This window comes from Malania oleifera, chromosome 10 (genome assembly GCF_029873635.1).
Source record: "Malania oleifera isolate guangnan ecotype guangnan chromosome 10, ASM2987363v1, whole genome shotgun sequence".
Lineage (NCBI taxonomy): Eukaryota > Viridiplantae > Streptophyta > Magnoliopsida > Santalales > Ximeniaceae > Malania > Malania oleifera.
Window position 1 is genome coordinate 58,701,823 of NC_080426.1, and position 25,615 is coordinate 58,727,437.

General features: G+C 36.1%; 1 protein-coding gene and 1 non-coding gene across 2 annotated transcripts; one reads left to right on the forward strand and one right to left on the reverse strand.

Moving 5' to 3' along the window:
* Positions 1-341: 341 nt before the first annotated feature.
* On the forward strand, positions 342-19,485 carry LOC131166015 (dynamin-related protein 5A). Its single transcript, XM_058124228.1, has 16 exons — positions 342-694; positions 2,248-2,311; positions 2,448-2,552; positions 2,813-2,914; positions 4,246-4,296; positions 4,419-4,480; positions 4,888-4,978; positions 5,525-5,589; positions 15,567-15,761; positions 15,942-16,061; positions 16,301-16,371; positions 16,512-16,737; positions 17,247-17,297; positions 18,162-18,390; positions 18,604-18,743; positions 19,046-19,485. Exons 1-16 carry the CDS (start codon positions 566-568, stop codon positions 19,172-19,174), a joined length of 1,830 nt encoding a protein of 609 aa, XP_057980211.1. The 5' UTR covers positions 342-565; the 3' UTR covers positions 19,175-19,485.
* A 1,581-nt stretch (positions 19,486-21,066) lies between these two features.
* TRNAA-CGC (transfer RNA alanine (anticodon CGC)) lies at positions 21,067-21,139 on the reverse strand. The gene has a single exon. It is a non-coding gene; the product is annotated as a tRNA-Ala (tRNA).
* Positions 21,140-25,615: the final 4,476 nt, after the last annotated feature.

The window sequence follows — 25,615 nt, forward strand, 5'->3', positions numbered from 1 at the left end:
CCCATATGTAATCAAATTTAGAAAATAAAATAGCATTCAAGATTTTTAACTTTTATTTATTTTTTTAATAAAATAAAAAAAAAATGCATACTTTTAATCTGAAACACTTTCAAATATTCCATATTTTAATCACAATTACTTATTTAAGTAAATACTTATTTTTTTTTTTATGTTTCCAAACATGCCTTTAAGATAACAAATTTTTTAAACGACAAATCCTAATGGTAGAGGTTTAACTCTTCTTACTCTGTCCGTTTAATTGCAACTATAAAAATTTAAAAAAGATTAATAACAGTAAACTAAATTTTTGAAAATCTTTATGACTCACCACCTACTTACCCATTTTCCCATTTTCCCTCCCTACCCTGCCATTTTTCTTTGTCTTTCTGACTTTTCACTCGTTTTCTGATCTTCCAAACGCCCTGCGCCTTCTCGCTCCCCACTCCTGAACCGAATCGCCCCAAAAGCCTGCGATCTGCGTTCCCTGTCAGTTCGCCGATTCCGCGCTGCAATCGCCGGCTGATCACCGAGCCATCGCTCTGATTTGATTCGGTATCCGCGGCTCATGGAGAACCTGATATCTCTCGTCAATAAGCTGCAGAGAGCCTGCACTGCTCTGGGCGACCATGGCGAAGAGAGCGCCTTGCCTACCCTTTGGGACTCCTTACCAGCAATCGCCGTTGTCGGTGGCCAGGTCCCATCTCGATCCCTTATTTTGCCTTTTTGATTATGTATTGGTTTTGTAGATCTTCGCTTACCCTTGAATTATTGCATTATATTATGAATTAGATTGGTCTTTGTTCAGTCTTTGATTTTAACTGTTCTCTTCTAATTTTATCTGAATCGGAGTTGGTGGTTTCATTTTTCGCGCGTTCATGCTATTTCTTGGTGTTCTTTAGCTTGCGATTTAGTTGATCTTTCTATTATTGAAGTGTGTTATGTCAATTACACTAATTTATAATTGGGAAGGCAGGCGCTTTTATTTTTTTTATCTTTGTTTTTTGAATTTTATTCCCATTTTACGTGTTTGTGTTCTTGTAGTAGCTGAAGAAGTTCTTTCTGGGAAGGTGTTTGTCAGATCTGGAATATGATGACTAATATAGATGATCTTACGTTGTGAATTTAGGAGTTTGAGAGCAAGTTTGCTTTCTGGAATTTGAAAAACCATATTTGATGTGGTTTTTGATTATTTTAAACATTCGGCCTTGATTGCTTTTACTAGCAATTGAACCTTTCTTTCTTGACTGCTACTTTTTTTTGTTTTTTTTGTTTTAAACAATAGTTTCATTTTGTTATCTGAATACAATTAACGAGGATGCTTGCAGTTGTCTTTTAACATTTTTTGCAATATATTGATATATTGATTTGTAAAGTTGGAGCAGATAAAAATGTCTCGAGCGTTTATTTTTTAAAATGGAATTATCATGCTGTACAGCAAAATTTCATTAATAGTCTTTGGGTTACCCTTAAGTTAGATTTGTCTATCTGTGATGGACTGAGACATCTATGGAATGAGGCTGCTTTCTTTATCTTCTTTTAGGTTCAGGTGAATTTTGTCATTTTATTTAGGAAATACCACACAGAGAGAAAATATCAGAGAGCGAGAGAGAGAGAGAGAGAAAGAGAGAGAGAGAGATTTGTAAGGTTTGTAGGAGGTCACAAGAACTAAGAGAGAGAAAGATAGATTTGTAAGGTTTGTAGGAGGTCCACCAAAACTTCATCTACTTCTCTATGCAATTTAATAGGACATGTTTGGTGCATGCCTGGATATTGAGCATCTTCAATGTCATGTATATAACATGTTAAGATACAAACTCACTATCTAGAATGGGACTGTTGATTCAGATCCATCATTAAAACTAATGAGATCGGGTCACGGTTGGCATTCCACGAAATTCTGTCTTGCAAAATATGCACTACCTCATCTAACAGTGATTTGCATTTTCTTCTAATGACCTTGTTAGGGTGTTGGAATTGTTAATGACAGTGTAGTTAAATTCTAATATGGAATTGTAATTTTCAGCAGGTCTCCAGCAAACCCCTGAAAGCTTTAGTTTCTATTTTTCTAGATGCTTGGTTCTGATGTCACACTGATACTTGTTTTCAGTGCACATTTTTTTAATATTTTAATATAGTTCTGGGAAGTCTTTAGTGCTGGAGAGCCTTAGTTTCTATTTTTCAAGACACTTGGTTCTGGTGTCACAATGATTTTTGGTTTCACTGCCTAACTTTTTAATATTTTAATAGAGCTCTGGGAAGTCTTCAGTGCTGGAGAGCATTGTTGGAAAGGACTTTTTGCCTCGTGGATCTGGTAATAAATAGTGTTAATGCTTTTCACTGTTTGATTTATGCTGCAATCTTATAATTATATTTTTTATAATATAAACTTGTAGAACTGCAAATCTTCCTTTGCAATTCTGGAAATGATGCACAACATTTGACTGCAGGGATTGTTACTCGACGTCCTCTTGTGTTGCAGCTCCATAAGATTGATGAAGGAAGAGAATATGCCGAGTTCCTTCACCTCCCAAGAAAGAGATTCACAGATTTTGGTATAGTTCTTGTCAGAAAAGTGGCATTTGTTTATACTCGTTTATACCTAGTTGGTTTTATTGCTTATTTGTGGCTTGTTTTCTCTTTTTATTACAATGAGTATGGTATTTGACTACTTGGTGAATATTGGGTCAATAATTGTCCTTTGTAGCGCCATGACACAGAAGAATTTCAGTTCTTATTTATTTATATTTTTGTTTCACATTTAATATTCTCTTTTTTATAGCCTAGATGTTAACCGTAGGCGTCTACTGTGCAGCTGCTGTGCGGAAAGAGATCTCTGATGAGACCGATCGGGAAACAGGCCGAAGTAAACAAATTTCCAGTGTTCCAATTCATCTTAGCATCTATTCCCCTAATGGTGAGATAAGATTGTACTTTATGCTTGTTGTTATTATCTGTTATATTCTCATAGTATCTTACATACCTTTTTTGTTCCTTTACGTTAATAATATTCATAAAGGCTGGTGTTTTTTCCCTCCCCCCCCCCCCCCCCCACTTCTGATGAAGTGATTAGGTTGGGATTTATTGAACTTAAATTGAGATCTAGCATTTGACGAGATTGTTGGTTTAAAATATTTTTATGATTGAAATAACTTTGGCGATAACAAATATGTTACAAAACAATGTTGATGAGAATATTTGTCTGTTCCTATTGGCATCTATTTATTAATGAATAAATTGGGTTCTAAAAATTCATTTTCTAATATCTTATACTTAGTATTTAGAAGCATGGATGAAACAATAGTTTTAGGAAGATAACTATGACCAAATGTACGAATCCCCGAGGATGAGAACATTTTCTGCAAGCAGTGATGATGGAGGTCTAAAAAATATATGCATTTGTGGTTGTAGATTGGTTGAAGGAATAATCAAGGAGCTGCAATTTTATGATTTGCAATGGCCATTGTCTATGAAAAGGGAGTGAATATTTAGTTTTTCTTGAAAATGAATTGAATAATAGTAGTAACCTATATGTAGGGGTCGGGCCTGGTCCGAGTTTCACCCATTCTAGCTTTGTGAGCAATTAGGGGTTTTTTTATGCTTGCTTGAGCCTATCTTGGTGTAGCATGAGCCTGTTCGAGATGGCTTAAGGGTTTTTTTTTTTTTTGGGGGGATAAGTTAGCTTAGAATTGCCCCTAAAAGAAATTGTTTTGTGCAGTTTTGGCCTTACAAAGGAAATTTCACCAGTAAATAATGTATTTGTTGTTAATTATTAATTATGTACTCATGTAATTTAATATGGAGAACATGTTTTGCATAGTTGTAATTGTTTCTAAATTAAGCATACCAACTAGATATCAGGCTTGAATTTGTTATCTTTGGCTTAACAAAAAATTGGATGAATGGACCAACAAATCTCCACTTATTATTTAAAATAGATTTTTCGGTATAGAGTAGATAATTTTGAAGGGGGAATGGAATAATATTTATTTAGATATTATAGACCCTTTAATAGTGTGTTTATACAAGGACGGCCTGGAAACAACTCAGAGTTTTTAACACTTGAACATGTCTATAGACATGCAGTACTTTGTCCACAATTGAGTGTCCACCTAACATATCTGTCAGGTGTCAGTTTTCTCAAATTTGGAAGTTCTGTTTATTACTCAGTGAGATGTTGTTTCAAGTTATTGTATAATTTCTTCTTCTTTTTCTTGGTCTTAATTTTTTTTTTTTGGTTTTTGACAGTTGTGAATTTGACACTGATTGATCTTCCTGGACTTACGAAAGTAGCAGTTGGTGAGATATGTCTTCTAGTTTTTGCTGTTTTGTTAGTTTCATTTATTGTCTTAGTTGTATCCCGCAGCCCAACTTTATATCACAGCGATTAATTGATGTTTACATTAACCGGGGTGTTGTAGAGGGCCAACCTGAAGGCATTGTCCAAGACATTGAGAATATGGTTAGGTCGTTTATTGAGAAGGTAATTGCAATTAGAAAAGAATTTCCTTTCCCTGTTTGTTTTGCTAATGTCGTACAAGCTTGTAAAATACTAATTTGATTTTCATGGCTTTCAAAATTTGAAAAAAAAATCCGTTCAAGTGTATTATTTTAGAAACATGTGAAATTTTCTAAGTTTTCCATTAATTAAGCATAATAATGTCAAGAGTTTTTAAGTGTTAAAGTGTTTGAAGAAGTCCAAGCGTACATCACAGAAACTATGACATAATGTATAATATATTTCCTTGTAGGTTTACTAAGCGTTAGGTTTTTTTCTTGTTTTATTTATTTATTTTTTTGTTGTTTTTTTGTTTGTTTTGTTAATTGTTAGCGTTCAAAGTTTGATTGTATAGAATAAAATTAACTTTTTTATTGGTTTGTCTGTATCAGCCCAACTGTCTTATTTTGGCAATTTCTCCTGCCAATCAAGACTTGGCTACATCAGATGCAATTAAGATATCTCGTGAAGTAGATCCCAAGGGTATGTCAAAGCTTCTTACTGTGATCAGTGATGGAATATGTTATCAATTTAAAGAACTTGATGGTTAACTCATAAAACAACAACAAAACAAGCTTTTAGTCCTACTAAGTGGGATTGGCTACATGAATCCTTTTATACCAATTCACCCGATCGAGAGCATTTTCCTTTACTAGATTAAGGGCCTTCCTTACTACCTCAATCCAAATTATTTTACGCCTATCCCTATCCCTTTTCATGCCAGAAAGAATAACTAACTCACTCCTCCTCACACATGCTCTACTAGGCTATGCCTACATGATTGCATATATGCTCGTTCCTCAGTTTATTTTTTAATGTTAGTCATTGATGTTTAACTCATGATGGTGACTTTTACTTGTGCACGAACAACGTGTGAATTGTTATACTTCTTGAGACTTTAAAAAGTAATTTACAGTTCTTTTGATTTAATATATTATTCTGGTTATGATTTCTATAATTTTAAGTACTTTCTGTGATTTTATTGCGTTATGTTTGAACTTTCAGTATGTTTGGCTATCTAATTTTCAGGGGAGAGGACATTTGGTGTTTTGACAAAGATTGATCTTATGGACAAGGGCACGGATGCGGTTGATGTAAGTTATCTGTTTATTGGTATAAAAGATAATGATATGTTTCATGTGAACTTCTAAGAAGCAGTTATTTTGTTTAAGATTCATGTATTAGAAAGCATGCTTTTCTGAGTAAGTTGCATGTCAGGGATTTGCTTGGTTTGATTTGTTTCTTTTCAATTAGCACATTGATGTTCAAACGCATCAAGCTGAAGCATATGAGGCAGTTCTGTAAAGTGCAGAATAGTACTTCAGTTTTTTTTTTTTTTTTTCGCTTTTATAGTTTTATTATTTATAGAAATAGGCCAAGCATGAATTTTTCAGACTCTTCTTTTTTATATAATTTTAGAATTGTTTATGCTAGTAGTACTAGGATTTCCTATAAGTTTTGCAGTTATGTAGCCTTTGTTTGCTTTTGGAAGTTTTTATTGCAATTTAAGGGTGGGTCATGCTGAACTCAAGTGATTTGATGCATAGTACAATAGTGACAGAAAAATTGCAGGAGAGGATTCAAGTCTTGTTAAATGTTAGTAGTATGCTTTTTATTGTTGTCATTTTTAATTTTTTTGGGAGAACTACTGGTTTGTAAGAGTTGTTTGTGGGTGAAGTGGAGTGTTTTTAGAACTTTAACTCCTTGTTCAAGTTTAGGGTTTTCCTTAAATCATTTGAGTTAGTATTCTGATGTCAATTGGAAGTTAAAATATGAATACTGAACTTTAGAGCTTCACCCCAGTTCTTCCTCTATTTTTTCCCTAGACCAGTATTATTAATTTTATGAGGTTTCTGGGTGTCTTGGGTGATCTATTTTGCATCTTCTATTTTATCACTTATTTTTCTTGCAGTTCTATCTTATTTTTTTTCTTCTATTGTTTCTTGTATTGTTTTCTTCAAGTTTACATTGTATCAGGCAAAGGGTCTGAATGCTGTTTTTTTTTCAAAATTAATTTCCTATGAGAATGAATTTCTGTGTGTAGAGGAATCAATACTAGTGAATTTCCATGAATTCCTTGAGCACAAGCTACAAATGGAACAATGGTTTAAGTTGCCATCAAGTCAACTGGCCAAAGTCTCAAGCTAATCCACTGGAAGCTCATTTTTTTTTTTTGGTGTAAGTAATGGCATTGTTTGGAATTTGTAGTTGCATGTTGAAAATTATGTGCAATGATTTGTTGGGTGCTTCACTCTCTTGGTGATTAGCATATTGTGCACTCAATGAATGATGCATGTCCACTTTCTTGCACTCATTTGTGCAGGAGACCTCTAGGACAACACCTAAATTGAGAGGTGGGTTTGAGGCTAAAGAAAACACTCAAAGTAGTGTGCACGCTGTGCAAGAAAATAAAATAAACTTTCTATAGTAATGGATTAAAAAGGGCTGGTTGTGGGTTAGAGCCTAGAAAAGTGTGAATGATGTGCAACAATGCAAGAATGTGGCAAATAAAAAAGTATCCTTCAATTCATATTTATGTTTTGTTGGTTATATGATGAAAAGGATCTGTGAAGAAGCCCTTGCTAATGTTTTGGAGTATCCGCCATTGGAGAATTTCGTCCAGCTCCACACTGCTGTGCTGCTGCTGCTGCTGCTGCTGTTGCTGTTGCTGCTGTTGCTGTTGGTTTTATTTATTTATTATTATTTTAATTTTTCTGCTATGTTGGGGTTTATTTGTAATTACGTGTTTTAGTTGACTGTAGGTTATATATGTTGGTAAGTTGGTTTTAGATTTTGCATTTCAAATTGAAATTCAGAATCTTTTCCCCGTGTTTCTCCTTTTCATCTGATAGATAGCCTGTTCTTTCTTTTTTTCTTTCTTGCTCTTCCACCCTTCCGTTCTTGTTTGATGGTGGACCAACAATGGAAAATTTTAGGCACCTTTATGATGGGTTTTTCTGTTATGTGCAGGTTTATTTGTAATTATGTGTGGGTAACAGTGGGGTATGTAAATATATTTCGTATTTGTGTATCGTTTTTAGTTTTTGCAGTTTGAATTGAAATTCAGAATCTTCTCTTCGCTTCCCCTTACATGCAGCCTTTCCTTTTTCTTCTTCCCCTTACATGCTGTCTGACATCAGTTTGGTATCAAAGCAGAAATTCGAACTGCAACCATAATTTGACTTCTGCACTTTTCTATTGCTGCTGACAGTGTAAAAGATCTGAGTCTCTTTGATCAAACTATCAAAGCCCAGAAGCTCTCACTGAAATCATTTTTTTTGATCAGTAAATTAATGAGGGAAAGGCATCAAGGGGATGCTTCCCAACGACAGCAGAGAAAATGAAAACCATATAATTGTTCCTATAAGGTGTCAAGAAAATCAAGATAGATGTCCCTCCCAATCAGCTTACTGTGCCCATTAGAAATCATAGTTAGGCAACGATCTTTGACAACTTGCGGAGGGGAACTTGTTCCCTCCAGACAGTAAGGGGAATGAGGGGAAGAGATTTCTTTCTGATCTTATTTGCTCAGATGCCAGCCCAAATCAATAATGCTCCCTCCATCAAAGTTGCAGTGATCCACCTCTGCCTGACCATGTAAATTGCTGAGCTCCAGAGGTTTCTGGTCCAAGAACAATGCAAAAGGATGTGCTCAACTGATTCAACTTGCTCAAAGCATAGAAAGCACGTATCCGTGAGTGGTAAGCCCTTTTTCTGAAAGTTATGAAGGGTAAGGATCTTGTGAAGGGTTGCCTCATGTGAAAAAAGAGACCTTGAGGGGGCTGCTGTTTCCCAAATGAGAACCCAAGGGAAATTAAAGCTGCAAACTGCCGGGGAGCTAAGGTGATTGAAGTAAGAAGTGACCATGAAAATACTGTCTTTGTTCAAGAGCCACTTGGGCTTATTGGAGGTGTCTTGACACTGAAATTGTAAAGGCAACTGAAGAATTATGTCAGAATATCCATCTCCCAGTCAAAAGAATTCGTAGTCAAAGCCATATTAACCATGTGCTGGTTAATAAGGCCATCTTTGTTGCAAGCTAGCTTGAAGATAGAGAGGGATATTTGGTACTGAGCTGGGAATCACCACGCTACATGTAATGCCTAGAATACACATCCTCTCCATTTCCCACCTGAAAGAAAATGAGAGGGAAGTAGTTACTTCATTCTCTCCTGATGTATCTCCAGAGACTTGTGCTGTGGGGTTCATTCACCTCTTTTGAAATCCAAACCATTGTGATGGGGACCGTTTTATCTGGCAATGACTACTCTCCGGAAATGCTCCATCTCAATCATGAATCTCCAAGGCCACGTCCCCAAAAGAGCCTTATTGAAGGTGAGAAGGGATCTGAGGCTTAAACCTCCTTTTTGAATGGGTTCTTTGACAACCTTCCATCTAACAAGATGATTTCTAAAGTCATTGCCTGTATTGGGGATCTTTTTTGAATGGTTCCCAATATTTTGGCTACAGCACTGGGAGTGGGAAAAGAGACATGAAGTAGACTTGAAGATTGGTAAGAGTGCTCTTGATGAGCATGGGTCTGCCACTTTGCAACCAGCCAGCTTCTTTTCAAGTCTACCAATTATTGGGTCCCAAACTCTCATCTTTGAATTTGCCCACATTCCCTTTTAGGCCTGAGACCGCTTCAAACCTGAGTAGGATGCATCTAGTATTGAGAATTTTCTTAGGATCATCTTCGCAGAATATGATAGTGTCATCTGCAAAATGAGGATGAGAGACTACAATAAGTCATAATTCCTACCGATGCTTAACCCTTTGAGCGAAGTACTGTCATTGGCGTTTAACAACACAAGGCTCAAACTTCCATCACCATGATAAACAGAAGGAGGGAGAAGGGCCTTGTCTCAGACCTCGCGAAGACCTCAAAAATATCTGTATGGAAGCCATTGACGAACATTGAGAATGAGGGGATGGAGATACCATGTCTGATCCAGTTGCACTAGATTTCCCAAAATCCATTATCTTGAGGATACACAGCAGAAAATCTTGATTTTCATGGTCAAACGCCTTCTATATATCCAGCTGGCACCCCGCTCCTCTTTCACCACCCTTAGTGTAGTTATCCACCATCTCGTTTGCTATCAAGCATCAATGATTTTCTTGCCTGCAACGACAGCATGCTGTGTCTTCCATGACTTCTAAAATTGATGGTTTGAGCCTAGCTGCAAGGACTTTGGAGAGGAGTTTATAGAGGCTTCCAAAGAGGCTGATAGGGGGAAAATCTTTGATGTTACAGTTGCAGGCTCCTGCTTTTTGAGGGATCAAGGAGACAGATTCAATTGATGCTTGTCGCGAATCTATCAGATTTGTGGAAGTCCTCAAAAACAGTCCTATTTGAGGACGTTCCAGTATCTTTGGAGAAGGCCATGTTGAAACCGTTAGGGCCAGGAGCTTTGTCCCCGTTAAAACTCCTAAGGGCTTGAAGAATATCCTCTTTCTCAAAACATTGCTTGATCCGCCGAGCTGTGGAAGAGTCTAGATTTCTAAAAATAATGCCATCAACCTTTGGTCTCTAGGATTCTCTCTCAGGAAACAGATACTTGTAGAAGTTACGGACACAATGTCTGATCCGGTTGCACTAGATTTCCCAAAATTCATTATTTTGAGGATACACAGCAGAAAATCTTGATACACATGGTCAAACGCCTTCTATATATTATCCAGCTTGCACTCCGCTCCTCTTTTACTACCCTTAATGTAGTCATCCACCACCTCGTTTGCTATCAAGGAGGCATCAATGATTTGCTTGCCTGCAACGACAGCTTGCTGTGTCTCCCATGACTTCTAAAATTGCTAGTTTAAGCCTAGCTGCAAGGACTTTGGAGAGGTGTTTATAGAGGCTTCCAAAGAGGCAGATAGGAAGAAAGTCTTTGATGTTGCAGTTGCAGGCTCCTGCTTTTTGAGGGATCAAGGAGACAAAGATTCAATTGATGCTAGTTGCGAATCTATCAGACTTGTGGAAGTCTTCGAAAACACCAATAATGTTCTATTTGAGGACGTTCCAGTACCTTTGGAGAAGGCCATGTTGAAACCGGTAAGGCCAGGAGCTTTGTCCCCATGAAAACTCCCAAGGGCTTGAAGAATATCCTCTTCCTCAAAACATTGCTTGATCAGCCGAGCTGTGGAAGAGTCTAGATTTCTAAAAGTAATGTCATCAACCTTTGGTCTCTAGGGCTCTCTCTCAGAAAACAGATACTTGTAGAAGTTGCAGATTCCCCTTTTTTTTATCCCTTTCCTCCGCTAAAATCGCTCCTTCCACTTGGATTCTTGTTAGCATATTTGTGATGCACATTAGCAGTGGAAAAAGCCAGTATTTCTGTCCCCTTCTTCAACCACAGGGATCTGGATTTTTGACTCAAAGAAATTTCCTCTTGAGTGTGATGACTTCATTGTGATTTTTTTTTAGAGCAAGCCTTCTAAATCCATTCTCTGTGCTAAGGCCCTCTCTGAGCTCCTGATCATCTAACTCATTAATGTCACTAAAAATTGTTTTCTTCCTTACAATGGTGTTTCCAAAAATATTACTGTTCCACCACTTCAAATTTTCTTTCAGCATTTTAAGTTTTGAGGCAACCACAAAGCTTGCCTTCCCTTCCAACTGTTGCTCAAGCCACCAATTTTTGACCAAATCATCAAACCCTTAATGTTTGCGTCACATATTCTCAAAACGGATGGGAGTTGGCCCCTACCCGATTCCTTCTATGTTAAGCAAGATGGGAAAATGATCTGAAATGGGTCGAGGGAGTAAATACTGGGTAGTTAAGGGTAGTAATTCCTTCCAATTAGAGGAAATAATGAATATGTCAGGTCTTGATTGTGAGGGAGTCTTCCTCAAATTTGACCGTGTGAAGGAATCACCTATGAGAGGAAAGTTGATGAAATCATAGAGACAGACTAAGACACTGCAGCACTTGCAATTTTTCCAAAATTACGCTACCTACCTTCCTTTTCTAAAACCCCATTGTTGTTGCAGTGCTGCAGTGCCTTAATCAACAACACCTCTACTACTATTGAAAACAGACTGCCAATGGGGCGACCCCCAAAATTTGGTTTGCATCCAACAGTGAGAGCCCTCCCACGTTCTGGCCAAACATTTCCCAGCTGCCAGCCTGCCACCCTTGCCGGACTTGCACTGCCACCTCATCATAGTCTCCACCTTCTGATCTACCAGCACACCAGAGCCAAGTGTTGTTGCTGAAAGTCACGGTGGCATCGCAGGCGCTCCTGCGCTTTGCTCTGGCAACACGTGTGGAACTCGCTAGGTCTGACTTTTGCTACTTCCAGAATAGCAAAAAAAAAAAAAAAATTGCCCTGCTGCGATATTTTGACTTTCTTCCTGATATTTTGAAGAGTTCAGTTGAAATTTGACAGCTTATGCTTGGTCCGTGTTTTGGACAATCAATTGACACTGTCAGCATCAAGAATCACGTTTCATTACTTTATTTTGTGAGTTTTTTCTGAGAATTTACTGGATTCCAAACAAGATATTTTCTGTTCTTGCAAGAAATCATAGGAATGTACTCTGTCAGTGTCAATTCACAATTGGTTGCAATATATTGGTACTGTTTGTGACAAATTCAAAACTTTCAGAGAGAAAAATGAATGGAAAATATTTGAATAATAACCTAAAACTGCAAAGTTAGCAGAAGGATCCTTTTAGTAAGGTTGCATGAACTTAAAGCACTTGGATTCCATAGAACTTGATTTAATGTTATCTAATTCGTACTTGTGTTAATTTACATTGGCCCACATATTTGTACTCTTCATGTTTGCTCTGGGATTGGGACAAAAATGATGTGTCAATTTCACATATCTAGTTCCCAACTAGTTGGCAATATTTACTTAGATTTCTTTTCGATTGTGTAACAACCAGATTATATCTACTTCTTCTTAATTGAAACTTCATGGTTTGGCAGAACAATATTGGCAAAAGGTTGAAAGGGATAAAATCTTGAGACCCACTTGTTACCACTTGGTCTGAAATGAACTATATTTTAAGATGGAAATATGCCCCTCATTCTTATAGGGAGCAATTAGTGGTCCAATTGTGTAATTTCAGGCAATTTTCTTCTGATGTCATTGATTATTATCTTAAATTTAAAGATCTCATGGATATGTGTTTTCTTAGTGAGGACCCTGGAGTGGTGATTATGTTTAAAAATGGTTGAGAGATGAAGTTAAAAAGCATATTATTTTGTGAAACAAAAAAAACCCACCACTCTATTTCTGCTTACTAGACGGCTTTGGATGTTGAGGGATTTCTCCAACTACTTGACCATAACATGACTCCTAACGTTAAAGAGTTTCATCATCCTAGATTATTTTTAGTGGTCAAGAGGTATGATGTTCAAGAGAAAATTCAAAAATTTTGGAGATAAACAACCAAATGTTAGTGGTGCTCATTATTTTTGGGTTGCCAAGTCTTTGTTGGAGATGTTGGGGCAGCGTTGTTTAGATTTTCCTTTATCCACCATGCACCAATTTCAGCTTTTTATTCTTTTGAGGGGGTTCTTTTTCTTGAGATTTGCATTTTTTAGGACTCTAAATGAAAAATAGGTTGATGAGTTAACTTGTTTACTGGGTGTGCTTGATTCTTTCTTGCCAAATTTGTGAGGGAGTACTGGGCTTTGGATTGGGGATGCTTCAGGGTCTTTCTCTTCGAAGTCTTTCTTTTCCAATCTCATAAAATCCACAAATCCTAGTTCTTTCCTCTTACACAAAGCTGTTTGGAAAGTAAAGGTTCCTTATAAACTGTTTGGAAAGTAAAGGTTCCTTTTAAAGTCTGGGCTTTCGTTTGGACTTAATTCTCCCGCAAGATCAATACGATTGATATGCTACAGATAAGGAGGCCTTACAAAGTCCTCAATCGAGATAGTTCATTCATTGAAAGGTAGCGAGGTGCTTGTGGAACAATTTCTTTTCATACTTTGGTGAGGATTGGAGATGAAGTTGTTTTGGGGTTTTGAGGAGAGAGGACATTTTGGGACACTGCTGTTTTTACAATTTTTTGTTCTCTTTGGTTTGAAAGGAATGCTAGAGTTTTTAAAGATCAGAAGACTTCTCCAAGATTGCTTTGGAGAGAGTTATTTTTCTCGCTTCTTTTCTGAGCTTTTTCTTTTAGGGGTTTTGGGGTCTTTTGCAGTCCAATATTCAAAGGGATTGGAAGGCAGCTCTGATGTAATTTTTTAGGCTTTTTTTTTTTTTTTTGCAGGATTTCTTATCCTCATCCACTGTAATTATGTCCACTATTTAATAGATTTGTTTTATTAACAAAAAATAACTTTTGGACTCTTCAGTGGACATGAGTTGTGTCTTCTTATTAAGACACTGTAGATGCTTCTAGGCCAGAGATGAAGCATGGCTTGTCTCCAAACTCAGTTGTTGATACTTGCAATGAACTACAAGATGAGTTGCCAACTACTAGGGCTGATATGTTTGTCAACGACTCAGTTTATTGGCTTTAATTTCCATTCCTAACCCGAAGAGTGAACAACAATTAGTTGCTTTGGAGTTGGTTCAAGATTCATCAACAATGGAGTCTACTGTTGAAAGTCCTCCTTTATTTTGAGAAAACCAGAAGGTTCAATTAAAATCCCTAGCCCACAGGCTGGCTATTGTTGAGAGTCCCCTTCATATGAGTTCTCCTCAATCCATTAAATGTGTGCCTCCATCCCTACCATATTTTCCCTCTGCATTTATTTTAACCAAATCTTGTGAAACAATTTTTATCACAGTATGGAACGAGTGCATGTTTGCTTTAGTTGCCAATAGATTTGGATATTTAATTGTTTCTTGTTTGGAGGACTTGTTATTCTACCAGAGGAAGTTGGAGCCCTTTATGCTGTTTGCAGTTGGAGTCTTGCCTTTTTCCCATGGTAACTGTGGATGCAATGCAGTTTGTGCCACCTGTTGATATTACTGAATCTTTGACTTTGTTGCCGTTTATTTAGTTGCTGTTATTATGCCATTTTGGAACTCGAGGTCAAGTTTTCTCCAATGTGGTGGAGTTTGATGGAGGACCACCAATGGAGAATTTTAGGCACCTTCATGTGGCTTTGGTGTTGTGTATTTTCCTGTTATGTTGGGGTTTATTTGTAATTATGTGTTTTATGAACTGTAGGGTATAAATAAAAAGGCATCCCCCGGGCCATAAGGCTCCCTCTCATCTCTTCCCCTAACGAACCTCCCTTTACTTCTTCCACTCTTCTGTTCTTTCTCTTTCCATATATTCTCTCCTTCACTTCATTTCCTGCTGTCTGGCATCATAATGTTTCTTAGGTGGTGTTTAAGAGCATGGATTTGGATTTGTGTGAATTTGTAAGAAATTAAATATAATTTCATACTGCCTTTTTTCCAAATTTACACAAATTCACCTCACAGCAGTAATATTCAATCCATACATGTGAAAATTTTCAGAAGTACCAAATACTCTTATCATAATCAGACATTGTTCCATGCACCAGATAGCTTCATGGTTTCCTTCATTTGTTTTGAAAGTTGAAATTGAAGTGCTAGGCACCATGAATATGTATGTTGTTTTGAGTACACGGCCAATTACAGGTGTGAGCATTTGCAAATAATATGCTTTTGTTCATGTCATTGTTTGTTCTGTTCGGAGATAAAACCTTATGTTAGTAAAGTGCTTTGCTACCCATCATCTCTCATTCTAGATGGGCATTCAATTGGGCAATACATTTTTCACTAGGATTGTTGAAGATGGCTTAACTCGTGCTTTCTGTTAATCTAGTGTCAACTTTATTTGATTCTGATACTTCCCTGATGTTTGTACTCGCTATGGAGGGAGATCTTAATGCCTCCTACATGTTGATATTTTGTGTTCGTAATTCCATTTTGTATGTGCTATCTATTTATGTTGTTATGCAACAATATAGATTGTTATTTGTGCATAGAGCCATCTTATGCTATATGCTAGTTCTAAAAAAGATTAGCAAAATATTGTTTCATTTAGAGATTTATTGTACTTAAAATGTACAGGGTTGCTTTTATACTGGAAAAACTATATCTTTACTCATTTTTTGGGTTCTTCTAGATCTTGGAAGGGAGATCATATCGCATGCAGTTTCCTTGGATTGGTGTTGTTAATCGCTCTCAAGCCGATATCAACAAAAGTGTTGACATGATAGCTGCTCGCCGAAGAGAGCGGGAGTATTTTTCTAGTAGTCCTGAGTACAAGCATCTTGCTCACAGGATGGGTTCTGAACATTTAGGCAAGATGCTTTCTAAGGTATGCAGTTTTTTTGGATATAATTTATCAATTAATTTATATTGTGCAAATGTAAGTAATTTTATGCTCTTTATTGTAAAGGGAAATGATTGATGTAATATGTATTGCTGGTAATTGTACTTAAAACTAAGTAATTGATGGTCTTGATAACTCTGGCTCTACATGTGGTTAAATTTTCAGCATTTAGAAACTGTCATCAAGTCTCGAATCCCAAGCCTTCAGTCTCTTATTAACAAGACTGTTGCCGAACTGGAAGCAGAGTTGAGCCGTCTTGGGAAGCCTGTTGCTACTGATGCTGGAGTAAGCTTTATTTTGTTTTTTAGTTTTGCTATCTCTTCTGCCTCCTATTTTTCATCTGGCTTTATGAATCAGATGTCAATTCTTTTTCTTTATTATTTTAATTGAAGTGGCACTACTGTTGGGCTTCAATAATTTGGGAGCTCTTTGTAGGGCTTATCCACAATTTCAGAACCATGGTGCTTAATAAATATTCCACACAACATGAAGCTTTGTTGATTTTTTTTTTTGGACTCATGCAGGGAAAGCTATACATGATTATGGAAATCTGTCGTATTTTTGATCAAATATTCAAAGAACATCTTGATGGCGTGTATGTATCATATTAATTTGATGATTAATGGAAAATCACAGTAAATTCAGTTCTGGTTTAACTTGTGCTCCAGTACTTCGTATTATTAATGTTGGGCTCTACTCTGACCTTCTACTATTGATGATTGTGCATGTCAACAGACGCCCTGGTGGTGATAAAATCTACAACGTATTTGATAATCAACTTCCTGCGGCTCTGAAAAGGTTGCAATTTGACAAACATCTTTCAATGGAGAATGTGCGGAAGCTAATTACTGAGGCTGATGGCTATCAACCTCATCTAATAGCTCCTGAACAAGGATATCGCCGCCTCATTGAATCTGCTTTAGTCACTATTAGAGGTCCAGCTGAGGCCGCCGTTGATGCGGTATGCATTTGAATTTACAATTAATTTTCACAATGTGTTCTACTTGGTTCTGGCACCTTCACTATATGTGTCTTTTGATCCATTGATACATGCATTCTTTTATCTTTATTGTGTTCACATCAATGTTCATCCAATAATTTATTAGTGGTGAAAGTTGTGGTGTGTTGGGGGGTGGTTTAACTGATCAATATTTATATACACAACATATCTTGTGTTAATCATAAGCCTCAACTAGGCTTTTGGTTCGAAGATCATGTACAGCATTTTTACACTATCACAGCAATTTGAATCAATGAATGGTTGTCGGGACTATTTAAAGCATTAGATGTTATCACTATATGAAAATGAAACATTGTTAAGTTTGTTGTTGTTGTTGCTCCATTTCCTGGAATTAATGGGATATAATTTTGTGTTTTGCATTAGTTGTCATTGTCGTTTTTACTGCAGGATATACTCTGTTCTGAATCTGTCAGTGAGTTTTGCTTGATATGTTCTATGTATGATTCCAGGTTCATGCTCTACTGAAGGAGCTTGTTCACAAGGCTATCAATGAGACTATGGTAATTCTTTGGCCTCATTTATATCTGAATTTTATATTATCATGCATATTTAATATTTCAAGTAGGTGGTTCACTAAGATTTGGTATTGATAATTTTCAAATCCTAGACATAGGACATGAATACAAGGCATATGATGCCTGATGCCACAAGGGCAGTGTCAAGAAATACACTCGGGTGCAAATCCCCAAACACAAACCCAAGTTCATTTCAATAATCCACCTCCTCCAAAGTCGCACAACTGACTAAATATGAGAAATTAGTTTCCCAAATTCTAAAAGATGAACTTTCTTAATTTGCTATATTTATTGCCAAAATCAAATCATAATAAATAAAAAAGAAAATAAAAATCAAATAGTAAAATAAATTCAATCAAATCATAAAATAAAATTGAAATCTGGATCTTCAAATCAAAATCTGGGTCTTTTCTTGAATAATATGCAAGGCCTCTGGGTTGGTCCAAGTCTACACGATGAAGACTCCCTCCCACCATCAGATGCCTTTCCTTAATTGTTGCGACAACATGGGCACAATGTGTGCCCAAAATATTTAATGTTCAATTATTGTTTAGGCCTCAAATATTTTTTGAACATTTGAAATTGAGACGAAGGGGAGAAATTGTACATCTGTTTGGATATTTGTCAGTTGTCAACTGCAATTGAAGTAGAAAAAAGGTGGCCCTGACCTAATTGTGTGGCAGCACCAGCGCTACACTGGCGATGGGGGTTCTTTTCTCGAAGTTTACATAATGTACCTGTTACTGCAATCATAATGAGACATTTTGCACCCTTATGGAATTAGTCATATATGTATACTATATATATATTATTGATTTTTTGAGTTGGGCGCTTTTCTGTTGGACACAGGAGCTCAAGCAGTATCCCACTTTGAGAGTGGAGGTCAATGGTGCAGCGTGTGATTCATTGGAGAGGATGAGGGATGAAAGCAAGAAAGCAACTTTACAGCTAGTAGATATGGAGTGTAGTTACCTTACAGTAGATTTCTTTCGAAAGCTTCCTCAAGACATTGAAAAGGGTGGAAATCCAACTCATTCAATTTTTGATAGATACAATGATTCATATCTCAGGCGTATTGGTAAGGAACAAGTAATGAGTACCTTGATAATTACCATGATTTCGACCTTAATGTGTGGAAATTGGACATGTGGATTTGCATTGAATGCACATTTGATGAACTAGAACAAAAGTTTAATTTGGGATTCACCCTTCATTTAAACTTTTGCGTGACAAATGGTGGTATATATGGCAGTGGTGCTTTCTAATTACTCTTCCCTCTTAACACATGCAGGATCTACTGTGCTGTCATATGTCAACATGGTTTGTGGGAGTCTGAGGAACTCAATTCCAAAGTCCATTGTTTATTGTCAAGTGCGTGAGGCCAAGCGTAGCTTGCTAGACCATTTCTTCACCGAGTTGGGTGGAAAGGAGGTAAGGATTTTAGAATCCCATTTTTCTTCACCAAGTTGGGTGGAGAGCAGGCCAGGATTCTAAAAAATCCCTTGGCTTGCATTTGGAATTTGAAAATATTTAGATATGGATAAACTATGCAATACAAAATTTGGTTTGAATGCTTATAAAAATTTTGGTCAATCGGGGGTTAGCTTGGAACCATCATGTAGAAGCATTTTTCGAAGAAGGTGCAGTGCTGATAATAAGTGCGGAACTGGAAAATTATCATATTAAATTGAGGTATTATTGCTTATTTACCCTCGTGAAAAACTGTTTTGCAGGTGAAACAGTTATCTTCACTGTTGGACGAGGATCCTGCAATCATGCAACGCCGTGTGTCCCTTGCAAAGAGGTTGGAGCTGTACAGAAGTGCCCAGGCAGAGATTGATGCAGTGGCCTGGTCCAAGTAGCGTGGAGGAGGTCATGCCCATTTTTATTTTCATTTTTCGACACATGAAATTTAGCTTAGGGCTGTAATTCTTTTGATTCATCGGAGGATGAGTATTCTTTATTTTCTAGGAAACATTTGTAGCTAAGCTTCTTTGCCATTTCCTCCCTCGGCAGAGAGCACTCCCTCCGCGATGTGATGTTATTGTGTAAAAGCTCTGTTTGCATCAGCCATTCCCTGTTCAGACCCCAAATTTTCGGAGTGATTAGCTAGGCTTTTGATTATTATTAATTAATTAATACGAGTGATGGTGTGTCACATGTTTGTGGTTGATTTTTCATGTCAAAATTTCAGTGATGGTCAACTTATTTATTAATTAATTAACACAAGTGATGGTGTGTGTGGTTCAATATTATTAGTAGATTTTTCATCTCAAAATTTCAGTGATGGTCAACTTACTTTTTAGGTGATTTGTTAGAAAGCTGTGCTTGCAAAAGCTGTATTTTTTTTTTATTACTTTTTTCGGCTAGGTGATTTGAGTAATTAATTTTTTTTTTGATTTATGTTTGTACAATTAATTCTTAGATTCAGATAATTTGTGGCGGATTATTGTGTGAAAAAAATTATGATCTATATTTGACTTGTTTAAGTGTCAAATTGGTGATGAATCGGATTGTATAATTTATGGTAGATGGCAGATAATTCATCATTCTCAAATATAATTTTATTATTAATTTATTTGATTATCGAGATTACAACATTTTTAAGTCATATGGTTGAAGAAATCATGCAACACAAGCCAGCTAATGCGATGCGGCGGAGCTATTCTCAAAAAATGACTTTCCAAAATTGATGAAGGAAAACTATTGACTATCATTTTATCTTATACAAAATAATTAAGAAAAACATGAAAAAGAGTTAATTTTAATTAAAGTAAGATAAAATTATGTTTAAAATATTTATTTTCAATAGATTTAAGATTGGGACTAAAACAAATTGTGTGCCACTTGTCTTGAGAGGAAACAAAAAAAAAGTAAAAAGGATGAACCATTCTCTAATTTGTCAAAATTTTTCTTGCAGAGCAGAACTTGAATTTAAAATTCAACTAAGATAAAATCATAAAACTAGAAGCATTGGAATAGCTCAATCACCATTTTTCAAAATTATTTGAGGGTCTAAAAAGTGAACCTAATTTTCAAAAAAATAAATATACTCCTAAAGTACCCTCTGCCCTTTTGATAGGAAAATTCAAATTTATCCGTGATCACAAGAAATGATAGGAAAATTCAAATTTATCCGTGATCACAAGAAATTTATGACTATCAAATTCAACTCGATCCAAACCCAAATTCGAGGCTTCAATTCCGTGCTCTTGAAAGTAGCATAAGAGATTTTTAAGTGCTAAAACTTGAAATTCTTTTATTAAATATTTTAAGTTTAAATTTTGAGAGGGATAAGGAGAGCTATAATTTATTATATATCCTAGGCCTAAGTGGCCTTCAATAGATTTTAAAAAAAAAAAGACAAAAAAAGGGAGAATTCCAAGAAAACATAAATGAAACTTGAAGGAACAAAAATAATTAATTTCTAAGATTACATGTGCTCACATGACTATGTTCTACACAAATCTAATGATAAAGAAAATTTAGGTTAGCTATAACAATTTTCAATGTTAATAATTAAATGAAGAGACACAAAACAAAATAATTGGTGAGATAGTGCAACCTAAGATACTAGAAAATTATTTATCTAATTTTTTTTTTAAATTTAAAAATAAAAATGTTTTAATATATCCATACCATAATTTTTTTTTATAAAAAAAACAGAGAATGCAATTTTTAGCATCATTTTTCTTTGCGCATGCTTTACTGGGGCTGTTTTACATGGGAATTTCTCGCGCAAAAGGGTAGGGAGTGGAGGTGCGGGGAATCGAACCCCGTGCCTCTCGCATGCGAAGCGAGCGCTCTACCATATGAGCTACACCCCCTTGGCTCCGTAGCCATCCATATAAATATAAATTGAAAGATAGCTTATGTTTACTGGTCGCGCCTGCGTTCCATGAACAATGTTGCACATCCAACATAGATATTCTCTCTCTCTCTCTCTCTCTCTCTCTCTCACACACACACACACATATATTATGTATGTGTGCATGTCATCATTTCATTGATTAACCATTGCCAAAGAAAATCAACTCCCAATGAATCCTTATCATTTGCATCACCTGCTTTACATCCCATATTAGTAGAATACAATAATTTTATGTATATCCAAACACAAGCATTGACTAGTTAGTAAGAATACTTTTATTTTGTAAAAATAACATTATTTTAAAAAATAATTTCCGAAAAGATGAGAGGAAAAATTTCAATGGTGTGATTTCTGAAAGAAATCTAGTTTTAGCTATTTCATTTCTCTTAAATAGAAATTTCTTCTATGCTAACAACCTGCACTCTTCCTTAATTGGTCCAAATATTGACACTCAAGAGGAGGGGTGATGAGTGTTTAAAAATATTTTTTTAATTTATTCAAAACAAGTATATAGTGTGTTTGAAAGCAATACTAAGATTTGCAGTAGTTTCGTGAACTTGATTTATGTCTATTTCCCAAGAATCTTTGATTGGATTTCCACTACATTAAATAGTATTACAGCAAATTAAAATTGCGCACGAAAAACTTTATCTAGCTTCCCCAAGTACATAACCCAAATTGACCACATATCCAACAATCACATCTAGATATTCCCCAATTAGCCATCATATTCACCCACGACTTGTGATGTAACGAGGATGACATTGCCCAACTTCCTAGATCCATGGCCAACCTAACAACATATTAAAAAAGGCATGATCTCCAAGACTTGGGATACAATGGTGAAGTTCATGGCCTAATCTCAATATCTAAGTCAATCTTTCAAGCCATTTCTCTTATAGTTTTATCAAATGCTCTAATAGTAAGGCTACTTTTTCTCAGTGATGGTTTGTCTACTCCTAGCTTCACTGCTATAAAATATAAACATATATTAAGAGCTGAGCCATTGTCTACCAACACACACACACGAGATAGTATCATTGACCATATATCATTGCCATATATAAAGTGGGCTTACATGACCTTATCCTTCAGGAAGAAGTTCTTCATTAGTGTTGGCTATGCTGTTGATAATTAATATAGAGCTGATAAGATTTTCAAACTACTCAACTGGTATATTTTAAGGAATATGAGCTTCAATAAGCACTTCCATCGGTGCATTTTAATTGCTCTCTATTGTTGTGTTTAAATTAAGTACTAAAATCTTAGCTATAGTCTTGTTCAACAATTCTTCTGTTGGAATTGGTGTGATCCCAAGAGGGGGAGAGTGAATTGGGTTTTAAAAGCTTTTTAACTAATCTAAATATTTCGCCGATTCACCACAAATCATATCCCATTCAATGTACATGCGTGTATATATAATAATTAAACTATGAGTTTAGGCATACACGTGTACAGTATATCTCATATAATTTAAATGTGTGCATGCAAATAATTGTAACCGTGAATAAACAAACATACACATATAGAAATTTAAGTGCGGAAATATAAATGAGATAGAGAGAGAGTGACACACAGATTTGTTATCAAAATTCAACCAAACCAGTCTACGTCCCCACCTTGGGCATACCCTCCAAGGACTTCACTATCCCTGCTTACTTAAACGAGCGGAGTAGAAGCCGTTACAACCTCTCCATATTGGGTAAGGTAAATCCCAGCTGATCAATTACAACGTTGAGCCCAACTTGTCTCTCTTACGAGGCGAAGACTTCTCAGTTCAATTTTCGAGCTGAACCCAACCGGTCTCACTTGCGGGGCTAAGACTCCCCAGTTCAATTTATGGGATGAATCCAACCGGTACAATAAAAATATTTTTGTACATATAAAAATGCTTATAAATACAAGTAGAGATGTACAACATTAAAAGCTCAATACAAGCACACTAATATGATATGCAATAATGCTCAGTAGAGAAAGAGTGTTTTCTCAAAACAATATTTTTAATCTTTGAGAAATGATGTGTATGATAAAATACTCAAAGATGTGACCCTATTAAAATTTTCTCCCAAAAATATATTTCAATACAAGTATAGGAGAAACTAGGGTTTGCTCTTCAAATAGTTTTTGCACAAATTAAATATATGTGAATATATATATATATGATAAATACGTTCTCCAATAAAGATTTTTGCAAATAAAAATGTTTGGAGAATTTGAGATTTTAAGCTTAAGAGTATATGTGCAATAAATACAATTAAAAACAAATGCCCAAACAAAATACTCTCTTTAAAAAATATTTCAAAGAATGTATCAAAGAGAGTTGGAGAGTATGAAAAATATAACCCAAAAATGATTTTTGAAATAAAAGAGTATGTGGGGGAACTTTGATTAAGCGAAAAATTTGAGAGAAAATATTTGTTAATCAAAGTTACTAATTAAACAAATAGAAGAGGTATTTATAGTTTTTCTAAAAAATATAATCGTTGGAGACATATTGGAGATTTTTAAAATTGTTTAATTAAAATTTAACCCCAATTACTGCGGTTAATTTTAGTGAACCCAAGAGGTTCGATCGCCCAGTTCATTGGGCCGATCGCCTGAACAAATTCATAGCCAAAATTGGGTTCGGTTTGCCATGGGGAGAACCGGTTCGCTGGGACAAGGTGATTTCCCAAACCTTCGTAGGTTCGGGTGCCCAGTGCATGGTTCGATTTATCAGTTCATAAGGTTCGGTCGCTCGGGACCTTTTTGAACTACAAGTTCAGTCGCCTGGAGACAATGGAAAAGTCAGAGATCAGGGTTCGGTCGACCGTGGAAGCTATGTTAATTTTTAATTTGGTCACCGGAGGCTTCAGTCAACTATTTGACTTTTGGACCAACAGTGGGTTCGGTGGACCGAGGGCTATAACACATAAAAAGATCGGTCACCCGAGGCTTTTAATTAAGCCTAAAAACCCAATAATTACGCGTCAAAGTTGCGTAATTAGACGTTTAAAAGTATGAATTAAAGAATATAATTTTAATTAAATGCCTAGTTATGTTCAGTATTTCAACATTGAACTCATTTGAGATAATTATCCTATATTTGCCATAAGTTTACGGATGTTCGTGTTTAATTATTACAGGATAATTTTTGAAAATTCAAGGAGACACAAAAGTGAATAATTAAGGTGGCCATGCACGTGAAGATGAAGGCTACGTAGGCCGCATGCAATTAGATGAGGTCGTGTGCATGCATGGGAAAACGGGTCGTGCCATGCAAAAATCAAAGAAAGAGAGAGCCCATGCATGTGCCTTGCAAGCATTAAAAAGGGTGTGTGGGCCATGTGCATTAAAAGGCCCATGTGTTGGGCGTTGGGGTCGTGTGAAGACCAAGAAGCTGGGCTGAACTGCGTGCTTTGGATTAAAAGGTGAAGGAAGGCCGCGTGCGGGTTAGCTGGGCCTTGCCATGGCCTGTGTGAGCTGGGAACAAAATTGGAATAAAAAAAAGGAAGGCCGCACTTTATTTTGCCCGGCCATGCAACAGAGCCCCGTGAGAGGCGTTGGAAGCAATTGGCAGCCGAATTGAAAAAGAAAAGAAAAGGAAGGCCAGCATTTAGGTAGGCTTTTAAGGACTAGCTGCATAGGGCATTGGGGGAGTGCTTTTAGGGTTTTTTTAAGCTTACTTTTGTAGGCTACAAAGGGTTGCGTGTGGGGCATTATTTTTCTAGAGCAGCGCCACAGCAGAGCTGGTTGTTGCTTGTGGAAGACCCGAGCAACTCACACACAGCTACCTCTCTCTCTCTACCTTTCTTTCCATCATCTTTCTCTTTCTTTCTCTTTAATTAATTAGTTAGTTTACTTGTATTTTACTTCATCGTCCTTTGAAATAAACAATTTAAGTTTAGTTTAAGTTGATTATTGCATTAAATATTCATAGCTGAAGTTATTGTTGTGTTTATCTGTCTCTCTCTCATCTCTTTTACTCTCTCCATCTTGAATTTGAATATTTATTTGGATTATTTAAAGGGTTAAATTCAGTTTATTTCTTTAAAGTAGTTGTTGAATTTAAATTCTGTTTGGATTGTTTATATTATAAATTTCAATTTGTCTATTATATTTCAAAGTCAGCGTAGGAATTAATACTTGTTGGATATTTTTTATTATTATTGTGTTTACCTTGCTTTTATTTAGAGTTAATGCTAAAGTTAAGTATTTGTTTAAGTCTCTCCTATTCTCCCCTTTTTTTTTTTGTTGATCAAAATGGGTAGCCACTGTACAAGGGGGGAGAACCCCTATCATGAAAGAAAATACACGGTAACCTAGGCATACCCAGGGACCAAACTGGCCATCCAAAAGTAAACATTCAAAGTACAAGCTAATTCATACTCATAAGTTCTCTAGTTAACAGAATACAAGTCATATTTGTCAAAAACAATTCTAAAGACATGTC